Source organism: Benincasa hispida, chromosome 7 (genome assembly GCF_009727055.1).
Source record: "Benincasa hispida cultivar B227 chromosome 7, ASM972705v1, whole genome shotgun sequence".
Lineage (NCBI taxonomy): Eukaryota > Viridiplantae > Streptophyta > Magnoliopsida > Cucurbitales > Cucurbitaceae > Benincasa > Benincasa hispida.
Genome location: NC_052355.1, coordinates 23,324,819 through 23,349,707, shown reverse-complemented (window position 1 = coordinate 23,349,707; position 24,889 = coordinate 23,324,819). Strand labels below are relative to the sequence as shown.

At 34.5% G+C, this 24,889-nt stretch overlaps 1 protein-coding gene and 1 non-coding gene across 2 annotated transcripts; one reads left to right on the top strand and one right to left on the bottom strand.

The window, feature by feature from the left end:
- Positions 1-1,415: 1,415 nt before the first annotated feature.
- LOC120081235 (auxin transporter-like protein 2) lies at positions 1,416-16,585 on the top strand. Its single transcript, XM_039035943.1, has 7 exons — positions 1,416-2,148; positions 2,237-2,422; positions 2,524-2,636; positions 4,138-4,321; positions 14,154-14,251; positions 14,352-14,559; positions 15,845-16,585. Exons 1-7 carry the CDS (start codon positions 1,963-1,965, stop codon positions 16,322-16,324), a joined length of 1,455 nt encoding a protein of 484 aa, XP_038891871.1. The 5' UTR covers positions 1,416-1,962; the 3' UTR covers positions 16,325-16,585.
- Positions 16,586-21,598: 5,013 nt separating this feature from the next.
- Positions 21,599-21,670, bottom strand: TRNAC-GCA. The gene has a single exon. It is a non-coding gene; the product is annotated as a tRNA-Cys (tRNA).
- Between the last annotated feature and the right edge of the window lie 3,219 nt (positions 21,671-24,889).

Sequence of the window (24,889 nt, the reverse complement as noted above, 5' to 3'; positions counted from 1 at the left end):
TACCTACCAAAACTATCTCATCTCATCCCATCCCCAAAAATCCTCACAACTTGCCCACCTAATCAAACTTTTAGAGCGGAATTTGAGTTGAGTGAATTCGGATTACTAAACTCAAACCAAATCAAGAAAAAAAATTATTTAACAGATACTGACAACTTTACATTATCAAATGTATGAGAGAAAAACTATAAAAGCATCTTTGTTGTTATTCCGTTGAATGTATAAAATACGTATGTTTTCATATATGAATTTAGTTAAAGAAACCAACCAACTACTCTACTAATCTATTAAGCTCTCTAAAGGACTTGTAAAAGACACACACTTGTCAAACCTATATCACAAACACAATCTTTTTTAAGACTCTTAGGTCCCTATTCCTAAAGCTTACACTCGTATTAGATGCTAAACCCTGAAACCCACACCACAAACTCGGAGAAAACATATTAATTTTTGCTTTTATCTTAATCCTAAGTTATTAAATTTGATCAAACTCAAAGTGAGAAAAGAGATTTGCTTTCCTCAATTTTATATATCGAGAATACCAACGCACAAAACTTTTGAATGAATGGGGCCTGCGTAAAGGACTCTATAGCCTAAAAAGCCAAATTAAAATAATAATAATAATAATAATAATAATAGAATATCATTATGGTCCGTTTATTTTAGAGCTTATTCAATTTTAGTCCATATTCTTTCGATAAAGCTTAAATTTAGAAATTCAAAGTTAATTTTTATTCAAAATAACAAAAAATGGTAAAAATCCTCAATAAAATTGCAATATGACTAAATTTAATATTTTTTTAAAGTATACACACTAAAATTGAATATTTGAAAATATAAAGATTAAAATTGAACAAATTGTAAAATACATCTATCAATAAGTATTAGAAAAGACAAACAAAAATTACAATTTATGTTATAGTATAATTTTGTCTCCATACTTTGAGACTTGTTTAATTTTAATCGATGCACTTTTCATAACTCTTAATTTCAATAATTTCTTTTAATCGAAATTGGTCTAATAATAATAAGCTAGAAAATAAAGCGTGGATATATTTTCAAAAGCTTGAATCTAATCCCATATTCTCCTCTCCTTTATACATAGAGAATTTTTTTTAAAGAATAAAAGTGTCATGTGGCGCGTTTTTTTTTATTAAGTTTTAGTCAGATTACACAAAAGATGGTTACAGCCCGACTGTATCTAATTTTTTTTTTCAAAACTTTTCAAATAATAAACTAATAGTAGGCTAATAGGGACTAAAATTAATATTTATTAAAAATACAAAACTAAAATGGAATATTTGAAAGTATAAATCTTTCAAAAGAATACGGAATACAAGTACAAAAATAGTATTTTAACCTACCATTTATTTACAAGTACAAAAACATTCTCTCAAGTCTCATTCAACCTCAAATCCCTCTCCTCTGTTTTCCTCTGCCTACTGCAAACTTAACCAATACAAACTCAAATAACAGATATTCCTCTTCTTCAACCTCCATTTTTCTTTTTTCTTTTTTTTTGGGGGGGTTTCTTGTTGGAGTTCATTCATTTTTCCACTTTATTGAAACTGCCAAAAATTGGGGTTCATTCCATTTTAAGAGAGAGAGAGAGAGAGAGAGAGAGAGAGAGAGAGAAGAAAGTAGCTGAACGACAGTTTAAGCTTTAAAGCACTGCCAAAGCTCCGTTTTTTCATGGTTTCTTTTACTGAAAAAAACAAGTTTTGATACTATAATTTGGAATTTTCCTCTAAAATTGTCTGTAAAACCTACCATCTCAAGCAAAGCTGTAAATCTTAACTGAACTCCTCCCTGCCCAAACAACTCTCTCTTGCAGTTTCGTTTCGAACTACGAGCCAAACAAACTCAAATGCCCTGTTTCACAAGTTTTAACAAAGACAAACCCCAATTAAAACACCCCCCATTTTAAATCTCTCGTTTTTTTATTTCTGGGTTTTCTAAATAATGGTGCCTGCGAGACAGAGTACAGAGGAAGCCATGGTTTCGACCTTCAATCAATCAATCGAACAAGAAGAATACAGAGAAGAAGAACAGAGGGAAGAGGAAGATGAATCATTGGGGGGATTCAAGAGCTTCCTCTGGCATGGTGGCTCTGTTTATGATGCTTGGTTCAGTTGTGCTTCGAATCAGGTATCGTAATAATCCATCGGCTTAATCTTTTGAGTAAATTATTTGAAAAATGGGAAGATTTTGTTTTGTTTTGTTTTGTTTTTTGCAGGTGGCTCAAGTCCTATTGACTCTGCCATACTCTTTCTCTCAATTGGGGATGCTATCAGGGATTATTTTACAAATTTTCTATGGATTTCTTGGGAGTTGGACGGCGTATTTGATCAGTGTTTTGTATATTGAGTATCGAGGGAGAAAGGAGAAGGAGAATGTTAGCTTCAAAAACCATGTTATCCAGGTTTAAAAAACAACAGAAGAGTTTGTAAATCTTTGTTTTTGTTGGCTCTGTTTCTTAACTGAAGATTTTGATTAGTTTTGTGGTACTCTGTTTTTGGACAGTGGTTTGAAGTGCTTGATGGTCTTCTTGGGCCTTGTTGGAAAGCAGTGGGATTGGCTTTTAATTGTACTTTTCTTCTCTTTGGCTCTGTGATTCAGCTTATTGCTTGTGCAAGGTTCTTTTCTTCTTCTTCTTCTTCTTCTACTTCATCTCAGTTTTGTTGCAGAAATTGTGTTCTTTTACTTTATAGAACTTTCAGATGTTGTTTCAAATAATCTCTCTTCTTTTACGGGTTTGTTCATCAACGTCCTGTTTACATTTTCGTTTCTTCTTATTGTTTTTATTTTTACTCTGTTTTGGAAATTGAAAAACGAAAGAGTGAAAAGAGAAACAAATTGAACTAGGTTTGGTGATCTCCCTCTAAATTTTATATGGAAGAAATTTTATGTTATGTTTTATTTTGGTAGATATTTATTGTGCATAATAATTTTATTTGTGTTTAGAGGAAAGATAACTCGAAACAAAAAAACTGAAGGAATTTGGCTGTTGTTGGATAACCGGTTGGTTTTTTATTTTTGGAAAATTATAAATACTAATTGCATCCATTGATTTCTTTGTTTTTGTTGTTTGCATTTTAAGAAAATACAAGTTAAATTTTTAAAACTAATAGGAAAAAAAATAATTTTTAAAAAACTTGTTTTATTGTTTTGAAAACTAGATAAAAAAAGTAGTTTTAAAAAATGTGTTTAATTATTTTAGAATTTACTAAGAATTCAATTGCAGATGAAAATTGTAATTAAGAAATAGTAAAACAAACAAGCACAGTTTTCAAAACAAAAAATTCAAAAACTAAAAATTAATGTCATTTGATAATCATTTGGTTTATGGTTTATTGTTTTTGAAAATTTCTACCTCCAAATTTTTTTCTTTTGTTATCTACTTTTTATCAATGGTTTAAAAACTAAGCCAATATTTGAAAAAAAAAATAGTTTTTTAAAAACTTTTTTTTTTTGGAATTCGGCTAAGAATTCAACCACTATATTTAAGAAAGATGCAAATCAATGTAAGAATTGTGGAGAAAATAAGCTTAATTTTCAAAAACCAAAAAAAAAAAAAAAACGAAATGATTACCTAACAAGATCTAAATGATTACTACACGAGGATTTTTTTTTTTGTTTATTGGTACAACAAATCGATGAAGTATGGAGATTTGAACCTCTGATTTCAAAAGAAGAAGTACATGTCAATTATAGTTACATTATACTCATTTTGGTCCAAAGAAATTGTTGTCTCTGAATCATTAATCCAATTTTGGAAACATTATTTTGAAAAAAATGGGAAACAAGAAACAAAGACGGTTATCAAGTGTTTGTATTTTTAAAGAAATAGAAAATTAGAATCATGAATGTTATATATCAAACGGACTCTTAAGGACCTGTTTGATAGGAAATATGAAAACAAGAGATTCAATGACAATAGAGTTGTATTTTATATTTTCAGACATATGTTTGATAGCAGATTGAAAAATTAGATCATAATTTAAACAATTTTCAAAAAACACAATTTAGATTATCAACCAGATAGGTTCTAAAGTAACTAGGTTCTTTTTGAAATGTCACTCAATTTCTGCATTTATAAATGTGTTACATAAGTTTTATTCTGTTTTTGTGTTGCAGTAATATATATTACATAAATGACAAATTAGACAAGAGGACATGGACTTACATATTTGGGGCTTGTTGTGCCACTACTGTCTTCATACCCTCATTTCACAACTATAGAATTTGGTCATTTCTTGGCCTTGGAATGACCACCTACACTGCCTGGTATTTGACTGTTGCTGCCCTCGCTCACGGTCAGGTAATTTCAACAACTTAATAATGAAATTATTCAAAGAGATAGCCACAACGTAACTAATAATTATTCGGTATGTTGGTTGTGGGCGAAATGAACCCTAAAAGAAGTTCAAACTTATATCTAATGGTTTATGACAGCATTCAAATTTTTAAATCAACACTCATTTGTTATTAAAGATACAATCATATTGGTCAACCTCATTTAGTAGTTTATATTTAAAATTTTATGTTATTAGATTTTGTAAATTTGTGTATTTTTCTCTTAATCAACAGAGTGGAATACAAGATTATAAATAGTTATACAAGGCACCTAAAATAGACAGCTAAATCTTAACATAATAACTAATTGTGATACAAGGAACAAACGTAAGCAATCCAACAAATTAAAAACCAATCTTTATACAATTTAACATCCCCTCTCAAACTCAAGGTAGTAGAGTAGAGACAAGCTTGAGTTTACACAGTAGCTGACGAAAGTGGATAGAGGAGAGGGCTTTAGTGAAGATGTTGGTCGGTTTCTCGGTTGTAGATATGGATTGAGATGCAAAATAAGACACTGGAGATGGTGGCGGACAAAGTGGTAGTCAGTCTCAATGTGCTTTGTCCGCTCATGAAAAACATCATTATGTGCTATCTGAATAGCACTATAATTGTCACAATAAAGAATAGTGGCAGAATTTTGGGAACCTCCATGTCAACCAAGAGTCAACGAAGCCATAAGACCTTTGAAGTTGCATAAGCAAGTGCACGATATTCTGATTCAGTGTTAGAACGAGAAACAACTGTTTGTTTCTTAATTCACCAAGAGATAATAGAATCACCCAAAAAAAAATAGTAATCTGTGGTGGATTGTCTATCCATAGGGTCGTCTGCCCAGTTAGCATCAGAATACCCAGAAAGAACCAATCAAGATTGAGAGGAGAACAAAAGCCCATGCCTTAGAGTTCCATTGAGGAAAGCATTCTTAACATCCATTTGAAGAAGAGACCACTATCTGGAGCAAAGATTTCCTCATAATAAATACCATACTTCTGAGAATACCCTTTGAAAATAGATCAGTTGCGGAGAGAAGCTGAGCATAGACAGAATCAAGAATATGCCAATGGTTCCGTTTAACCCGACCATTTCTTTGAGAAATATAAGGACACGAACGTTGGACAAGAGTGCCCTGTTGGGAAAGAAAAGAGAGCAGGTGATAGTCCTTATACTCCATTGAATTGTTAATTCGAAGAATTTTGATGGTTTGAGAAAACTGAGTTTGAATCATTATGGCAAATTCAATGTAAATTTAGGGTAAGGAAGATGACTACTAAGAAAATATATCTAGTTAAAACGAGAGTAGTCATCAATAAATAACACAAAATATCGATAACTATTTACTGTAGGAGTAAGAGTAGAGCCTCAAATATCAGAATAAATAAGACCAAATGGTTTATCACACAATGATGCTGAAATAGAAAAAGATAGAGCAGACTGTTTTTCCAGTTTGCAATGTAAACAATCAAACGAACAAAATTGAGAGACATTATTTAAGATAGTAATATAAATTAAGCTACGAAGTTTGTCAGATGATGTATGACAAAGATGAAGATGTCACTAATACGTGTTAGTATCAATGACAACCGCAGAAATGGATGACAGAATAGGTGGTTGAAAGGATATGAGCTCAAATAATCTTCCTACCTCGCGACTCATACCAACCATCTGACTCATTCACGGATCTCTGACAATCATGAGAAAAAAGGAGAACAGTTAATCCTAGGTCACATAGTTGTTCAATAGAGACAAGATTATAGGTCAGGTTAGAGACATAATAAGTAGCGGAGAGGTTAATACTTGGTGTACAGTCTCGATGTGTGAAATATACATGTATTTACCATCAGTGAAATGTACCAAAGGAAGAGATTTTACAGGGGTGGAGGAAGACAACAAAGTCATATTTAAGGTCAAGTGATGGCAACAAGCTGAATCAAGAAGCCAAGATGTACCTAGTGTGAGAGTAAGGACAGAAGAATTGGGAGATAACACCTGTTTCAACAAATCCTGAAGGTTACTGGTCTAGATACTTGGAGGATTGGAAGGTGCCACATTAGAGGCAGTGGCAGCAGTTGCAACAGATGAAAAACCATGTTTAAAAGAATTCTTGGATTTATTGGTGTACTCTAGGGGCTAAGGTGGTTTGGTAGGATAGTTGTCCAAGATATGACCATGCTTGTGGCAATACCTGCACTTAATGGTGGGACAACTAGAAAGCTTGTGATCATGCTGTTTACAGTTTTTGCAAAAAAAAAAAAAAAAAAAAAGACTAAGTCGGAAAACGTGAATGGGTGGTTGCAAGAGTAACATTTGTTGACGGTGAAGAGGCTAGCCTAAGTCGCTTCTCTTCAAAGAGAATTTCCTGAATTTCAGCATCAAGGGATGGTAAAGGACTACGATGTAACAAGGCAGCACGACCAGACTCAAACTCTGGATGAAGTCCTATAAGAACCTTGATAAGTCGTAGATAATCTGGACTGATCTTAGCTTGGTCTAACTGAGTTCAAATAGGCTAGAGAATGGCAAGATACTCATTCACAGATTGCTCGGTCTCCTGACGTGTGCTGATTAGAGTAGTATGGAGTTGATAATAGTGAGCAAAACCAACAGTTTGGTACCGTTCAGAAAAAAATCTCAAAGTACTTTAGCAGTATCGAATGCATCAAACTGGATGTGGATAATAGGGATGGAACTGTTACCCAGGTGATTATTTGATGAGTTTTGCTATCCCAGTCCTTTAGTCTTTCCACAAACTTATTGTCTTCTCCAGTAGCTCATTTGATAGGTTTAGCAATATTACCAATAACAACTCATCATAGCTTACGGCCAATAAAAAAGCTCTTCATTTGTAAGCCTAAGTAGTGTAGTTGGCGCCATCAAGTATAGTACTAATCGGATAAAAGATGTCACATTTTTTCCATTAAAACAATAAGAAAAAAATAGAAACGGACAAGTTAGTCAACTGATCAGCTCAATCTCGGCGCGGCTCTGCCCGACTTGGTTCACTCAGCTCAGCTCGGCTCGATTCGGCTCAACTCGCTTGGCTCACTTGGCTTGGCTAGCTTAGCTCGACTTAGCTCGGTTCGTTTTCGCAGCTCGGCTCACTCAGCTTGCCTAGGGTTGTTTGCTAAACAGATGAAAACTTGGCTCGTCTGATGGATCTAAACGATGATAAGACTCGAACAGCAACAATACGGCAAACCTTCGACAAAGATCTGAATGGAAACTGCAGAGGTGGTCGGTGAACTGATGGATCTGATAATGCTCGACTCAGAAGTGGTCGGATGGACGGGAACGTTCGAAGAGATCTAGGTCAGATGGGAACGTTTCGTGTGTCGGATGGGAATGTAAACGAAAATGGCACGATGAACCTTTCATAGAGATCTGGATAGGAACGACAGAGATGGTTGAAGATTTGACGCGAACGATAGAGATCTGAACGGATGGGAATAAACAGATGGGCCTAAGCTGAAGTAAACCTACGAAACAACAGCTCTAATGAAGACGTGGACGGTGGTGTCAAGGAAGAACAAATTGCCTCATTAGCAGATGATAAGAAGCCATGTAGAGTTGATATAAATGCTCTCGCTGGTGTGTATGCTCTTGCTGGTGTGTATGTTCTCGTTAGTATCGCTGGTGTGTATGCTCTCGCTGGTATCGCTGGTGTGTATGCTCTCGCTGGTGTCGCTGGTATGTATGCTCTCGCTGGTGTCGCTGGTGTGTATGCTCTCGTTGGTGTCGCTAGTGTGTATACTCTCACTAGTGTCGCTGGTGTGTATACTCTTGTTGTGTCCCTAGTGTGTATACTCTCACTGATGTTAATGTGTATGCTCTCCTAACAACCTCTGCCATATAATTATTCTCTACCAGCTGTACAGAAGATTCGTTAGTTATTTTTTTATCCTTATTCTAAAACCTAAGTGTATATATCTAATCACTACTCTATATTATGCGTGGGGAAAAGATTTAATATATGAAATCAAATATACAGAAAAGGGAAGAGAAATTGCTCTCCCAGAACTTCATCTTCTACTGCAACTTTTTTCTTCTTCAAGCTTAGCTCATACAGCTGCTCGACTTGGTTTCAGAGCACCAGGTAAGCTATGGCAAATCAACCTTCTAAAAACTTTTTCTCACCTATTTTTTCTGGAGCTACCAACAGTGGAATCATCATAGGTCCTCCTTTAAATCAACTTTTCAACCAAGTAACATCTATCAAAATGGATAGGTCGAACTTCTTGCTTTGGCAAAATCTTGAGTGGCCACTTCTAAGAAGCTATAGATTGGAAGGTTATCTAACTGGGGAAACTTCTTACCCATATCATTTTATTCAAGTTCCAACCAGTGGTCGATCCGGTGAAAGCTCCAGTATAGATCCAACCATTATCTCAGTCCCTAATGTTGAAATGCAATCAAATCCAGCTTATGATGCCTGGCTAGTAGTGGATCAGCTTCTTTTGGGCTGGCTTTATAACTCAATGAACCAGGAGATAGCAACACAAGTGATGGGTTTTCAAACCTCCAAAGAACTATGGGAAGCAATCCAAGAGTTGGTTGGAGTCCAATCCAAAGCTGAAACAGATTACCTCAAAAGAATGTTTCAGCAAACTCGCAAAGGCACATTGAAAATAAGTGAGTACCTTGCTATGATAAAATGTTTTGCTGATGGTCTTGCCCTTGTAGGTTCCCCCGTCTCCTCCTCTGATCTGACTTCACAAGTGCTAGCTAGTCTTGATGAAGAGTATAACCCAGTTGTAGTAGCAATCTAAAGCAAAGGAACAACACGTTGGTCTGATCTGCAATTTGACCTGCTGTTATATGAGAAAAGGCTTGAGTATCAACTTACTGTAAAGACAAGAATTATTGGAATAGCTATTGTCTCACTCTCACTCAGCCCACCCTCAACCAACATTGTGCATAATCAGTCCAATCCTTCAGCACACACCCTTCAAAACTCTTATGGATATACACAACCACCAAATTTTAGGGGTGGAGGAGGTCGCAATAGGGGTCGTGGTCGTTGGAATAATGCATCCACAACTGACCCAACTCTGCCAAACATGTGGAAAACTTGGCATACAGCTGCTGTTTGCTACTTCGGATACAATAAGGAGTTCAACAACCCCAGACAAACTCACAACCGTATTGAATCTGCTCAACTCCCACCAAATCGAAGTCAAGAACAGACAACCTCTGTTCTTCTTACTCATTCAGCTGTAGCTTCACCTGAGTCAGTTGCTGACCCTAACTGGTATGTAGACAGTGGGGCATCCTCACACATCACCAGCAATCCAAGCTTCCTCCAATCCTCATCTGCCTACACAAGTAATGACAAAGTAGTGGTTGGAATGGTAAATCCCTTCCTATATCTCGCTATGGAAATACAAATATACCTACTAGTTCTGGTGTCCTGTCATTATTAAATATTCTTTATGTACCTGCCATAGTTAAGAACCTGGTAAGTGTATCCAACTTTGCAAAAGACAACAATATAGTGGTTGAATTTCATGCTGACTTTTATGTGGTAAAGGACAAGAAGTCGGAAGTACCAATCTTGAAAGGCCGGCTTAAAGATGGGTTATACCAGTTGGAGGATGTCAACCAGTCTATAAATAATGCACCACTTACTTCAAGATTGTCAGATGCTCGCTTGACTACTCCATCCAAGAGTTCTCACGTCAGTCTGTTTTTCAAACTAGCAGGACAGTAACCACAATGCTTCTCACAAGGCGACTTGGCCATCCATCCCCTAAAGTTTTGTCAAAAGTAATTAGTGGATGTAACTTACAAATTACTGATAATGAGAAGTCATTTTGTGAAGCTTGTCAGTTTGGAAAGTCTCATGCCTTACCCTTTTTCGACTCCCTTTCCCATGCAAGTATACCTTTTGAACTAGTGCATACCGATCTATGGGGGCCAACCCAATGCTTTCTGCTGATGGATATAGATACTATGTGTTGTTTGTTGATGACTATAGTCGATTTACTTGGCTATACCCGTTAAAACAGAAAAGTGACACTGTAATTGCCTTTAAACACTTTCAAGCCTTTGTTCTTAATCAATTTAACAAATCCATTCACATGTTGCAAATGGATGGTGGAGGTGAGTACAAAGCAGTGGCACATTTATGTGATTAGCTTGGAATTCAAAGAAGGGTCTCCTGCCTCTACACTTCAGCACAAAATGGTTGAGTTGAACGTAAACATCGCCATGTTGTTGAAACCGATCTTACTCTCTTAGCACAGGCTAAGATGCCACTGCACCTATGGTCGTATGCCTTTCAAACTGCTGTTTATCTTATTAATTCTCTTCCCTCTCCTATCCTTCAGGGTCACAGTCCCATGAAAGTGTTACTTGGAAGCAAATTGAACCTACTATTTCTAAGAGTTTTTGGGTGTGCGTGCTATCCACACCTTCGTCCATACTAGCACCATAAGTTTGCCTTTCACAGCAACAAATGTGTCTATCTTAGCCCTTCCCCAATACACAAAGGTCACAGATGTCTTACTGAGGATGAGAAGGTCATCATCTCTTGCCATGTCATATTTAATGAAAACGAATTTCCATTCCAAATAGGCTTTGCTAACCTTCAAATCTCTACTCCCACAAATATAGCTCAATCAATCTCCACATGGTTCTCTTCACCTCTTGTCCATCCATTCTCTTCACAACCTTCACTTATCTTCTCACACTTTTCCTACATTAGCCACAAGTTCACCTTCCCTACATCCTAGCCCATTACTGTCTCTCTCAACTACTTCTCAATCCCCTACAGTGTCACCCTTAATAACATCTCTACCCTCCCTTCCACAGTAATCCCTACAACTTACCACTCAACCCCTCATTGGCACTCATCCAATGACCACTAGAGGGAAGGCTGGTATTTTCAAACCCAAGGCTTGGGTTGCTGAACGTATTGAAGACCTTACTCAGAGTGAACCAACTTCAGTCTCTCAGGATCTTACAGCTCCACAGTGGCAAGAAGCTATGAATGAAGAACTTGCTGCACTGCAACGTACAAATACCTGGTCATTGGTACCTTCTTCATCTGATCAAACTGTTGTTGGATGCAAATGGGTCTATCGTATCAAACGTGATGCTCAAGGCTTTGTTCAACGGTATAAGGCACGTCTTGTTGCCAAAGGGTTTCATCAACATCTTGGCTTTGACTATTTTGTTACATTCAGTCCCGTTGTTAAGATGTCTACTGTTAGAATTGTACTTACTTTGGCAGTGTCTCATCACTGGCAACTTCGCCAAATTGACTTCAATAATGCCTTTCTCAACGGCAAGCTGAAGAAGACTGTCTACATGTCTCAACCCTCGGGCTTTGAAAGCAAAACTCACCTGTATTATGTTTGCAAGCTCAACAGAGCTCTCTATGGTCTCAAGCAGGCTCCTCGTGCGTGGAATGATGAGCTCAAAGCGTCTCTTTGTCAACTTGGCTTCAAAGTAAGCTCCCTAGACACTTCTCTATACTATATGCGTACCTCATCCTCCATCACTCTGCTGCTAGTCTATGTAGATGATTTGATACTCATCGACAGTGATTTAACTCACATCAATCATCTTGTTTCCCGACTGCATACACAGTTCTCTCTCAAAGATCTAGGATAGCTTAGTAAATTCCTTGGTGTCCAAATCTCTTATACACCCTCCGACCTACATCTGCATCAAGCTCAGTACATAACTGAGCTTCTCTCTAAACTAAACCTCAACCATATGAAACCTTGTCTAACCCCTACAGTACTTGACACCTCTCTGTCCTTGAGCATTGGAACACCCCTCCATGACCCATTTCTATATCGCAGCACGGTTGGTGCTCTCCAATACCTCACTAATAAAAGACCGGACATTGCTTTCATTATTAATAAGCTTAGCCAATTCCTCAAAGCTCCTACTGATATTCACTGGTCAGCTGTCACTTCTACTGATATTCACTGGTCAGCTGTCAAACGTGTGCTTAGATATCTTGCAGGGACTCTCCACTTTGGCCTAACCATCAACTGTGATACTTACCTGAATATAACAGCCTATTCTGATGCAGATTGGGCCTCAAGTATTGATGATCGAAAATCTACAGCTACTTATTGCCTCTATCTTGGATCTACTCTCATTTCTTGGTCATCTAAGAAACAAATGACAGTGGCTCGTTCCAGTACTGAGTCCGAGTATCGAGCTATTGCTCATGCTGCAACCGAGATCATTTGGGTGAAAAACCTATTAACCGAGATTGGTTTCTCTCTAAAGGGTATACCTGTTCTCTGGTGTGATAACATGGGCGCAGGTGCCTTAGCTGCTAACCCTGTCTTTCACGCACGAACTAAGCATATCGAAATAGATGTGCACTTCATCCGTGACTTTGTCCTTCAAGATCAACTTCTTGTTAGATATATACCTTCTGTAGAACAATTGGCGGATTGCCTAACTAAGCCTTCACCCCTTGATACATTTGTCTACCTTCGAAGCAAGCTCGGACTAAAGAACTTACCCTCTCGCTTGAGGAGGGATGTCAAGGAAGAACAAATTGCCTCGTCAGCAGATGACAATGAGCCATGTAGAAGCTGATATAAATGCTCTCGCTAGTGTATATGTTCTCGCTGGTGTGTATGCTCTCGCTGGTATCGTTGGTGTGTATGCTATCGCTGGTGTCGCTGATGTGTATGCTTTTGCTAGTATCGCTGGTGTTTATGCTCTCACTGGTGTCGCTGGTGTGTATGCTCTTACTGGTGTGTATACTCTCGCTGAGACTGATGTGTATGCTCTCTTAACAACCTCTGCCATATAATTATTCTCTATCAGCTGTACAGAAGATTCGTTAGTTATTTTTTTGTCCTTATTCTAAAACCTAAGTGTATATATCTATACATCACTACCTTGTATTATGTGTGGGGAAAAGATTTAATATACGAAATCAAATATACAGAAAAGAGAAGAGAAATTGCTCTCTCAGATCTTCATCTTCTGCTGCAACTTTTTCTTCTTCAAGCTTAGCACATACAACTGCTTGATTGGCGGCAGCGCTGATGATGGTATAGGCTGGTGGTGAGGTGTTAGAAACAGTAACTCAAAAATAATAAATATGCGTAGGGCTCTGATACCATGTAAATTTTTGTGTATTTTTCTCTTAATCAAGAGTGTGGAGTACAAGAGTATAAATAGCTATACAAGGCACCTAAAATAGACAACTAAATCTTAATAGAATAATGAATCATAAAATAAGGAACAAATGTAGCAAATCCAACAAATTACAAACCATTCTTTATACAATTTAACATTATAATGTTTAAATAGTTGAGTTACATGTTTAGTTCATACCATTTTAGGTTTATATGTTTATCTACTTCGTAAATTTTAGAAAGTTGTATGATAGGTTCTTAAACGTTTAACTTTGTGTCCAATAAGAATTACAATTTTTATGTCTAATAGGTGCTTGCTTTTTTTTTTTTATTTGTCTTTTAGAAAGAAAATTCATTTGCACATAGTATAAAATTATAAGTTTAGAATCTTATTAGAGATAAAATATGACTTTATGTCTAACAGTTCCATTGATTGTTTTTGTTTAAAAAATCTATTATACACAAAATTGAAAGTTTATATGGGTATATTTAATCTTTTTAAAGTTTAAAAACTTATTTTTAAATACTTTTAATGTTCATGAATCTTATAGATAATGATGCTAAAAGTTCCTCTACTAAACTTACCACTCGACTTTTTTATTTTAATATAAGATTGATAGGTTGGTTTATTCAATTATTTATTTATATTCTTAAACCTGATATTAGATGACTTTCTTCTAGGTCGAGGGTGTGAAGCATTCAGCCCCAACTGAATTGGTTCTGTATTTCACTGGTGCCACCAACATCCTTTACACATTCGGTGGCCATGCCGTTACCGTGTAATCTTATATTCTTAAGCCTTGTTAATTGTCGTCGTCGTCATTGTCATCTTTTCGTCGAATGAGGTTAAATAATTTGGTTTTGTATTTATCTTTGTAGGGAAATTATGCATGCAATGTGGAAGCCTCAAAAGTTTAAGTACATATATCTAGTGGCGACTCTTTATGTATTTACACTGACCCTCCCGTCGGCCGCCGCCGTGTATTGGGCTTTCGGCGACCAACTTCTCAGCCACTCCAACGCCTTCTCCCTCCTTCCCCGCTCCCGGTGGCGCGACGCCGGCGTCATTCTCATGCTTATTCACCAGGTAAATTTGTTTCTAATCAACTTCAATTTTTAGACTTTAATCTATGTCCTCCTATTTTTACTCTAAATTTCATTACATTCAACTAAAGACAAGTACTACAATTTTTTTTTTTTTTTTTTAAAAAAATGGTTGAATTCTTAAAAAATATTTCAATTTTTTAAAATTTATTATTTTATTTACTTAAAAAAATATATTTAGAGAAGTTTAAATATAATATTTTTCTTTCCAAAAGAAAAAGGTATAATCTTTTTAGCTTTTCTTTAATCTGTGTACTATATTATTCCTCTCCTAGGATAAATTATATGAAATGTCTCCTAAACTTTAGAATATGTTTGGATTGTTTTTTGATTTTATTTATTTATAATTATTATTTTTTAATCTTTGAATTTGGAAATTTGTTCCATAAAATTAAAATGAAATTTGATGCGACAGGAATGTATAAAATTAGAAAGTATACGTGATATCATTACATTATCCACATAAATTGATGTGAGAGTTGATGTGAAAAAATTGATTATGTAAATAATTTTAACATTATCATATGAGATAAAAAAAAAAGGTAACAATCTTTCTATATAGTGGTAATTAGTAGGTTAAAACGTCATTTTGGTCAATGAGGAGTTTGTTCAAATGCACTTATCTTCTATATTTTTCTATTTTCAAATATTCGATTTTAATAGTACTTTAAAAAAAATCTTGAATTTAATTAGTGATATAAAGTTAATTTTTTTCGAAATTGATTAAATAATCCTAAGAAATTGTATGCACGGAAATACATTATGTGAATATGTTATCGAAATTTATAATGAAAATGTTAATAGATATCAAAACTTTTTTCTGAAAAAGTCAATAATAAACCTAAAATGTGGATTAAATTTAAGAACTAATAAAAGTACAAGAACTAAAGTTGAATAAACTTTAAAGGATATGAACCAAAATGATATTTAACCAAAATAATATCACGTCCATTTTTCTAATTCTCACCGACATGTCAAATTTCATCTTTTATTTCAATAATATATATATGTTTTGGGCCAATTTCAAAATTCATAAAGATTTTTTCTTAAAAAATAAACTTTTTGAAAGTTTAGAGGCATAATTTGAAATGGTAATTTGTATTATCACAATATAATAAAAGTGAAAATCACTGTTTTATACAAAATTAACAAATTATCTCTCAAAATTCCCAAATTTTAATACACAATTACAAGCAACAACCTTAATGATCTTTCTTTTTTCTTTCTCAAGTGTCATCTTAGCCTAATTTATTACGTTTGCATGGCAGTTCATAACATTTGGTTTTGCTTCTACACCACTCTACTTCGTGTGGGAGAAAGTAATAGGAATGCACGAGACTAAAAGCTTATGTTTAAGGGCAATTGTGAGGCTGCCCGTCGTCATTCCCATATGGTTTTTAGCCATTATTTTCCCTTTCTTTGGCCCCATCAACTCCGCCGTTGGTGCCCTTCTTGTTAGTTTCACTGTTTATATCATCCCTTCTTTAGCTCATATGCTCACTTATCGATCGTCCTCTGCCCGACACAATGCGTGTGAGAAGCCTCCCGCCGTTGTTGCCCGTAGCTGGACTGCCATGTATGTCGTCAACATGTTCATAGTAATGTGGGTTCTAGTCGTCGGTTTCGGCTTTGGCGGTTGGGCTAGCTTGACTAATTTCATCAAACAAGTTGACACGTTTGGACTCTTCGCCAAGTGCTACCAATGCCTCTCTAAGACACCGCCGCCCGCCGCGGTGGCTCATCGTTGATGAGTTGTTTGATGCTTTTTCTTAACCATAATCTTTTGTTATGTTGTATTACGTTTGTCTCATCAATATAAGCAAGCTCTATAAAGTTTAGGATTATATGCATATAACATACATACGTATACTATTTGTAGGATATCGTGGAAGTTTTCTGTCTATCTTTGGGATTATGTTTTAAGTATGCGTGTATTGTTGGGAAGAATAATGAATCTAACATTATAATAGCTATATGAGAAAAATCTAATTTTACCATGTTTTATGTTTGTTTGCGGTCAGCATTGTTAATCATAATGGGCACTGATTAGTTGAATTTTGCTCAAGTTTTGAAAGGGAATTTTAATCTTAAATTTTTAGTGGACTATTATTTTATCATTGAATTGGAACTTAACGTGTGAAGTCGGTACATTGGCAAAAAAAAAAAAAAATAAATAAAAAATCAACGAACAAGATTTTTTTTTTTTTTTTAATATAACAAGTGGAGTAGGAGAGAATTTAAACCTTCAACCTCAAGATAGGTATAGAATCACTGACATCACAAATCGTCGGGAAGGTGGAAAATGCATCGGGAGAGCCTCTCCCGACGAATAATGGATCGTCGGGAGTTTGGTCGAAAAAACCCGTCGAGAGAGGAACTCCCGACGCATGAAAGGAAAGCGTCGGGAGTTAGTCAAGGAACTCTTGATGCATGTATAGGCCGTCGGGGGTTCCTCCAACTGCGATGCGGTATAAGGTGTCGACAGTTAAAGGAACTCTCGACAACCTATACATACGTCGGGAGTTCCTCGACCAACTTCCGACGCCTTGTTCTATGCGTCGGGAGTTCTCGAACTCCCATCGGTTTGTTTTATGCGTCAAGAGTTACAAGAACTCCCGACATAGTAATATATGTGTGGGGAGTTCCTTCATTAGTTGAAAATTGTCTTTTAAATATTTTTAATTTATACTTTGTAATTTTTTAAAATTTGATCTGAATAACCTATAAAACAAAATTAACCAACTAAACAGATTCACATAATAAATAAAACAACAAAAACGAAGTCCATACTATAGTAAATAAATAAAAAATTACAATATCCTAGAATAAAACAAAGTCGATACTAAATAAAAAAAATTTGTTTTCACAAATACATAGAAGAAATAAAATGAAAACAACGTCTGGAACACGACATCTTGAACAATCGTCCAACCTGATCTCCGAATAGCATTCTACATTAAAACAAAAACATTCAAATGTCATCATTTTTAAACATCCACAACACGTTCAAACTTCATAAACAAAACATCCACAAACACATTAGAACTCCATAAACATTCATAAACACACAAGAACTCCAAGTTTAACGACAAAACGAGTATAATCAAACTCTACCCACCCCCCACGACAAACATGAAACCTCCCGAACATCAAAAAATACATACAAAGACACACAAATTTCATAAACAAGAACGAACATACATAAAACTCAAACTTTCTCCCCAAAATGGTTTAAACTAATCTCAACCCACCCCCCACAACACATTAGAACTTCATAGACATTCGTAAACACACAAGAACTCTAAGTTCAACGACAAAACGAGTATAATCAAACTCTACCCACCCCCCAAGACAAATATGAAACCTCTCAAACATCAAAAAACACACAAAAACACACAAATTTTATAAACAAGAACGAAAACACATAAAACTCAAACTTTATCTCCAAAATGGTTTAAACCAATCTCAACCCATGCCACAACACATTAGAATTTCATAAACATTCGTAAACACACAAGAACTCCAAGTTCAACGACAAAACGAGTATAATCAAACTCTACCCACCCCTATGACAAACATGAAACTCCCAAACATAAAAAAAAAAAAAAAAACACAAAACACACAAATTTAATAAAAAGAACAAACACACATAAAACTCAAACTTTCTCCCCAAAATGGTTAAACCAATCTCAACCCACCCTGTCTCCTGACGATCGATTTAGGCGTCGAGGGAGCTCATTTTTCTTGTAGTGAATATGACATTTATTGACCTTAGAGAATAAAGAAATTAAATTAAGAGTAAAAAATAAATGCATATATCTTTAATGCATCGATGAACTTTAACTATAGTAATGAAATATCCACAGTTAGATCGTATTTGGGAATGATTTGAAATGGTTAACTCTCATTTTTGTCAAGTATACTCTCAAATATGCATTGACATGTTCAATTTTGGAATAATTTTGAAATCGTTAAAATCACTTTCTGTTGGATTTTATATCCTAAAACTCATAGTTTGTAATATCATATCTTGTTCAAATAAAACTGTTATTGAAAATCTTTAGTAAATTTAAATTCTATATTCATGAATCCAATAAACTAAGGATCCGAGGCTATTAAGTTTAAGTTTGAACTTTATGTAGTGACATAAATGTGGATCAAGTTCAAATATATATAGTCAAAATGGTCTATAGTATATGAATAAGGTTGAGTGCCTTATTCTGGGGACACTATGGATGCGGTCCATTTTGTAGTTAGTACAAACGATGTGATCCTAAACCATTCATGTGGAGACATGAAAATGGGGGCATCCTATTGTAAAGAGTTTACATAAGACTGAACTATGAAATAGTCATTTTTTACGTTCTAAATGTCGTTTAATATATAAAACTGACTATTTCGTTAATTGATGACCTAGGTAACTTAATCTTAATCCTGAGCTAACTATGAACTCTTGTTCACTCGGAATTATCTTTAGATCTGCATAGGTGAGGGTAGCTCATTATCGCTGGCCCAATAAGCCTCCCATTTCAGGGGTAAGATCAGGTGGATAGTTGGAAATATAGGGTGCAAGACGGAATTCACTCCTACCCGTTATAAGGATATGTAGATAGGTTGTTCCCTTTAGTACTGAATTCAGGTCTTGAACAAGAGCCTCGCCCTCTCATTGGCCCGAGAGGGGTTCGGTTTATAGGTTGGACCTTAAACCAATTGTTCATTAGAGGATCAGTGGAACTTAAGGAATAAGATGTAGTTTCGAGGGTAAAACGGTTTTTATGACCCGACTAAGATTACGAACAACCTGTGAAGGATTAGCTTACTAATCATGGTTATATCATATGGACACAAATATATCTATAGTGAGGGGAGTGCAATTACAGAACTATAGTGGAATGACCCATGAGTTAACGAATGTTGATTAGCTCCATCTAAAGAGTTTAGCCAGCTAATCTCAGATCGTTGGAGCCCATGATCTATAGGTCCATTAGGTTCCCCTACTAGCTCATATGGAATAAACTTAGAACAGTATGATAGAATAATTTGAATTGTTCGAATTAGGTGAAGAGAGAGGAACCGACAAGTATATGTGATACAGTAGTCGATTTTTTAGTTTAGAGATACAATTTTAATATTTAAATGTGATTTAAACATCAAGAATATGAATATGTTCATATCGGAAGCTCGGAAATAATGGAAATTGTCAAAGATGTAAAAAGTCAAAGAGTTGACTTTTGACTTTGAAAAGTCAAAATTTGACCGACCTTATATTCAAATGTAATTTGAATTTTGAGAAAATGAATGTGGATTCATGCTCGGGAGGTCTAAATTAGTCAACACCAAAAAATCATAAAAAGTCAAAATGTTGACTTTTCGGTCAAAGTTTGACTTTGACCAAATGACTAATTTGCCCTTTGACTAAAGTTAGTGGGAAAATTCAAACTTTTGTTGGATAATTCCACTAACCTAATAGTGGGTTAAGTGTTAGCTTATAGTGGATACATTAAGCCCACTTAGATAGTGGATTCTAGATGTTGGGTTTTTATGAAGTTATTTCATGCAATTTTGCATGGTCATTTTCTATTGTCATTTTGGATTAAAAACTTTTAGACATTTTGAAAAATTGAGTTTTTAAAAAAAGGGCTGAAAAAATCCAAACCCAACCCAAATTTCACTATACTATTTCCTTCTTTTTCTCTCTCTCAGGTTCTTCATCCATCTAGTCCCACAACCCCGTTCTGAGTCCAAAGGATAGTAGGTTAGCTCTAGTGGTTGTCCGGTTCGTGTTTAAGCAGAGATAGACGAGTTTCGGGAGCTTCAAAGGTAATGTTTTTAAAAAACCCTAATTAACTAATTTAGGGTTGTATGTTTAATTTATGCAATCAGAGTAAAATTGATCCTCAATTCCGCTGCACATGCCTACTTTTTCATCACTTTTGTCATGGCCAAAATCACTAAAAAAACGTGTTTTTGAATGAGAACGACGTTGGATCTTCAAAATCAATGGTGATTTATGAAAGCGCATCTAACTACCCAATAAAATCAAACATTAAATTGATTTTGAATGATTAAGTGGTTTTAGTTATTTCAAAAATCATTCTCAAACATGCTCTTAACCATCCAAAATTCATTTAATGTATGGTTTTACTCTTATAAACTAATTTTCATACAATCAAAATTAATTTTGAATGATTAAAGACATGTTTGTGGGTGATTTAAACGTAACAAAAATGATTTTAACAATTTCAAAATTGGTCGATAATGATGCCAAACTTAAAGCAACTAAATCAAGGGTGTTAATTTCTCATTTGTTCAAGTTAGAAATTTAAATTTGATGAAATTAAACAAATTAGAGTGATTTTTGAAATGGTTAAAATCTTAGTTTTGTCAAGTACGAAATCACTCCAACAAATCAATTAAATGTAGGATCTTGTATTGGAATTTAAATTTGATGAAATTAAGGCTCCAATTAGTAACCTTTTGGTTTTTGGTTTTGATTTTTGAAAATTAAATCTATTTCATCCACATTTCTTACAATGATTTCTATATTTCTTGAGCACAAGGGTTGAATTTTTAGCCAAATTCTAAAAATAAAAATAACTTTTTAAAAATTATTTTTTTTAGTTCTCAAAATTTAACATAACTTTTTACACCACTGGTGAATAGTAGATAACAAAGAAGTAAATTTGAAAGTAGAAGTAGTGTCTATAGACTTAAGTTTCAAAAACAAATACAAAAAATAAAACAGTTACCAAATGAGACCTAAATGTTTAAAATTTAAAAGCATATTTGAAAATAGTTTTTGAAATATACTTTTATTTAAATTCAAAATTACTCGTAAATATGCATTTGATCTACCACTCTTTAAGTATAATTTTTATTTAAAAAAATAAATAAATATTTGAAACTAAAATTGTATCCTTAATACTAGGATATCAATAATACACAAGCAAGCAAAATTTTGATTTTTGTTTACAGCAACCCTTCTTCCAAGATAGAGAAACGAAGAAAAAGAAATTAAAAAGAGGGCCCAACCGGGTTCGAACCGGTGACCTCTTGATCTGCAGTCAAATGCTCTACCACTGAGCTATGGACCCCATTTGATGATGTTATTTATATATTTTACAATAACTTTGTTTCTCAAATGATTTTATAGAATCACTTTATACTATGTTAAAATATCTCCATAATCTACCACTTTATTTGAAAATTTTAAGGTACATTTTTTTTCCTATTTGTATTAAGGGTGGTATAATAAGTAATAACATGTATTAATAATGTTAATATTAATTTTCTGTTATAATTTTAGAAATATGTTTTGAAATCATTTTAGAAATATGTTTTGAAATCATCGAAAAATTTATAATGTATAAGATATTTTTCGTTGAGATGATTTTGAAACCAAAGTCATAGGATATATTTATACTGTTTGGAACCTATTTTGTTAAAATTTTATGAGATTAAAAGACTCTTAGAAGAACTGAAATTTTTCTAGATAGTACTGATATGTGTATTATCTCTTTTGTGTACAGTCAACTTTATGATAATAAACATATTAAGGTCAATAAATCCTTCATAAAGTAGAAACTTGATGGAAGAGTAATATGAACTCTATCTTTCGACAATAGAGTAAACTCTCAAACTTATCATCGACAAAATTGATCAACCAATTGATAATGAAAGAATATTATTAACTCTAATTAGTATGTTAGTACATGAGAATAGATAAGATTATTTATTTATTCATTATTTTTTAATGGGTCCTTCCTAAGAACCCTTTTTGTACCTCATTTGAATAAGAAAAAGTAGTTTTATTCCACTTGATATTTTAGTATAAATATACTCGTTGAAGAAATTTCGACCAATCAAATATCATCATGTTATCACAATAAAAGTCAATTTTATTAAATTTAAAGTCAATTAAGAATTATTGAGTCCCTAAACTAAAATTTGGTGACAATTGCATGGCAAGTTAGAAAAAAATGTCACATCTCCTTTATGGCCATTTGATCACAACGATAAGTCAAAATTTCAACCCAATTTAAGCCCATAGTAGAAATTTGGGCCAAAGAAAAGATTGGCCCCAAGCTCAATCTTTAGGCCCAAACCCATGTAAAGCTCATGAAAACCTCTATAAATAGAGACCTTACCCCTTCTTTTAGAGGATAGAAGGAGAGGGACTTGGAAAAATTGAAAACGGAAGCTTTGAAGCTCGAACCTCTAAAGTTCTCAAGCTTTGAAGTCTAAAGACCAAAGCCCTGCCCTCAAGCTCTAATGCTTTGAAGATCAAAACTCTCAATCTTTGAAGAACTAAAAACCAAAGCTTATAAACTCCAAAGCTCTAAAGATTCTATTAGGGTTGATGCCTTAGATCTTGTGGATCCTGTAGTTTGTAATTATAATGTACAAACGATTTATTTATTTAATAAAATCTGAGGTATTTTATTCGAAATTTAGTAGCATTAATTGTAATGAGTTGAACTTTTTAGGACTTATATAAGGTCGTTACTTCATACATGCATAAACCTTAAAATGACTCTCTCATAAATTTTAACTAAATCAAATAAATTTATTTACATAAATACTTTTGTAACATCCAAATAACTGAAAATATTTTAAAATAAATTTCATGATGTCTGATAAATAAAAATTTCAACCATGAAACTCTAAATTAAAACATCAAGACTGGAATTTTAAAACACTAAAACATGAAAACGTGAGCGGAAGCATTTCTTTGGTCTAATGGCACGGTCACGGATTCCTTCTGTCACTTGCTGGTACGTCCTTGCTCTTACCTAAAAAACATAACGTAAGAAAAGATGAGTATAAAATACTCTGCAAGTAACCTCACTACTAAGGTCAGGCTAAGCATTTATATCTTCTAGATGTTACTTTCTAGTGAGACATGCATAAACCTCTACTTTCCATGGGATGACTAACTAGTGGTTAGTTGAACCCACACTGCCGTAGATTAGGTGTACCCACAAACCTATGGTGAATCCCGAAGGAAACACGAACCTCTGGTGAAGTCCGGAAGGAGATCACCACCTCTGGTGAATCCCGAAGGAGACACAAATCTCTGGTGAATCCCGAATGAGCATAAATCTCTGATGGGTAACTAATTACGGGAAGAGGTAACTACCACTATCATAATGATAATATGCAACATAAAACATAATCTCACAACATGAAAATACATAACATCATGTCAATATTCATTTGGTAATTCATAATAACAAGGTAACTTAGTTCATGTTGGCACTCATAACATGCTTCAAAACATAATCAAGATCAACTTATTTATCCTCATGCAACTTGATATAAACAGTTTTAGAATCCTCAAATAATAAATCTTAAATTTATCGTCTAGCACATAGGCGATTCCAGTAGTAAGATTATTTACTTCGAGTCAAAATTTCAAGACTGGCTCAAGCAATCAAACACTGGCAACACTCAACTTAACGTTCCCAAACTGTGCCAAAAATGCCAACAAAATCGACCCGCTAAACAGAAAATAAATTCCACACCAACTTCAATCTCGAAGCCAAGATCCAACAAGAACAGTGACGAAGGAAAGAAAATCTGTGCGACAGATCAGTGGCGACAGACGAGTGGTACGCTCAGATCTGGCAGATGGAGGAGTGGCGGTGGCGTTGTCTGCCACGAGGCGTTGGCTAGAGGCAAAGGGACGAAGGGACGAACGACGGGGAGGAAAAATCTCAGAGTGTGGGGGCGCTTAGTGAAGACAAAAGAGAGAGAGAATGTGGGGGTGTGTCACACGTGAGGGAGAGAAAGGAAAGAGATAAATTCATATGAATTTAATTAAGTGAATTTAATACTCCAATTTTAAAACCACACGACATAAATTCATGTTAATTTAATTCAACATTATGAATATACAGGATGTTACATTCTTCCCATCTATAATGACCCGATAATTAGCCTCCATAATTTTGACAGTAACTCTCAATCCATCTATAACCATCAATCTTTTAATTCCAATTCAAAATTAACTATTTTTCCTCCAAATTGAATTTAATTTTGACAATAGCTCCAAATTAAATTCATATAACTCAAAATCCATCAATAACCATCTATCTCTTGATTCCAATTAAAAATTAACTTCTTCCCCTCCAAATTGAATTTAATTTTGATATATTCCTTTCCTTAATAAATATATCACATCAAACTTAAATATTTCACCTCATCTCCAGTTAATTAAATAAAAATTAAAATAAATTCACCAACTTTAAATCACTTATTCCCAAAAATCCTAAATCCCATAATTAAATTTCAACTTTCCAAATTAACTTAAA

Bases quoted from the DNA above. Each gene is read 5' to 3' on its own strand.
- LOC120081235 (XM_039035943.1), top strand. From the start codon at position 1,963: ATGGTGCCTGCGAGACAGAGTACAGAGGAAGCCATGGTTTCGACCTTC. The intron at 14,252-14,351 runs GTAATCTTATAT...TTATCTTTGTAG, and splicing joins GGTGGCCATGCCGTTACCGT to GGAAATTATGCATGCAATGT. The intron at 14,560-15,844 runs GTAAATTTGTTT...TTTGCATGGCAG, and splicing joins TTCTCATGCTTATTCACCAG to TTCATAACATTTGGTTTTGC.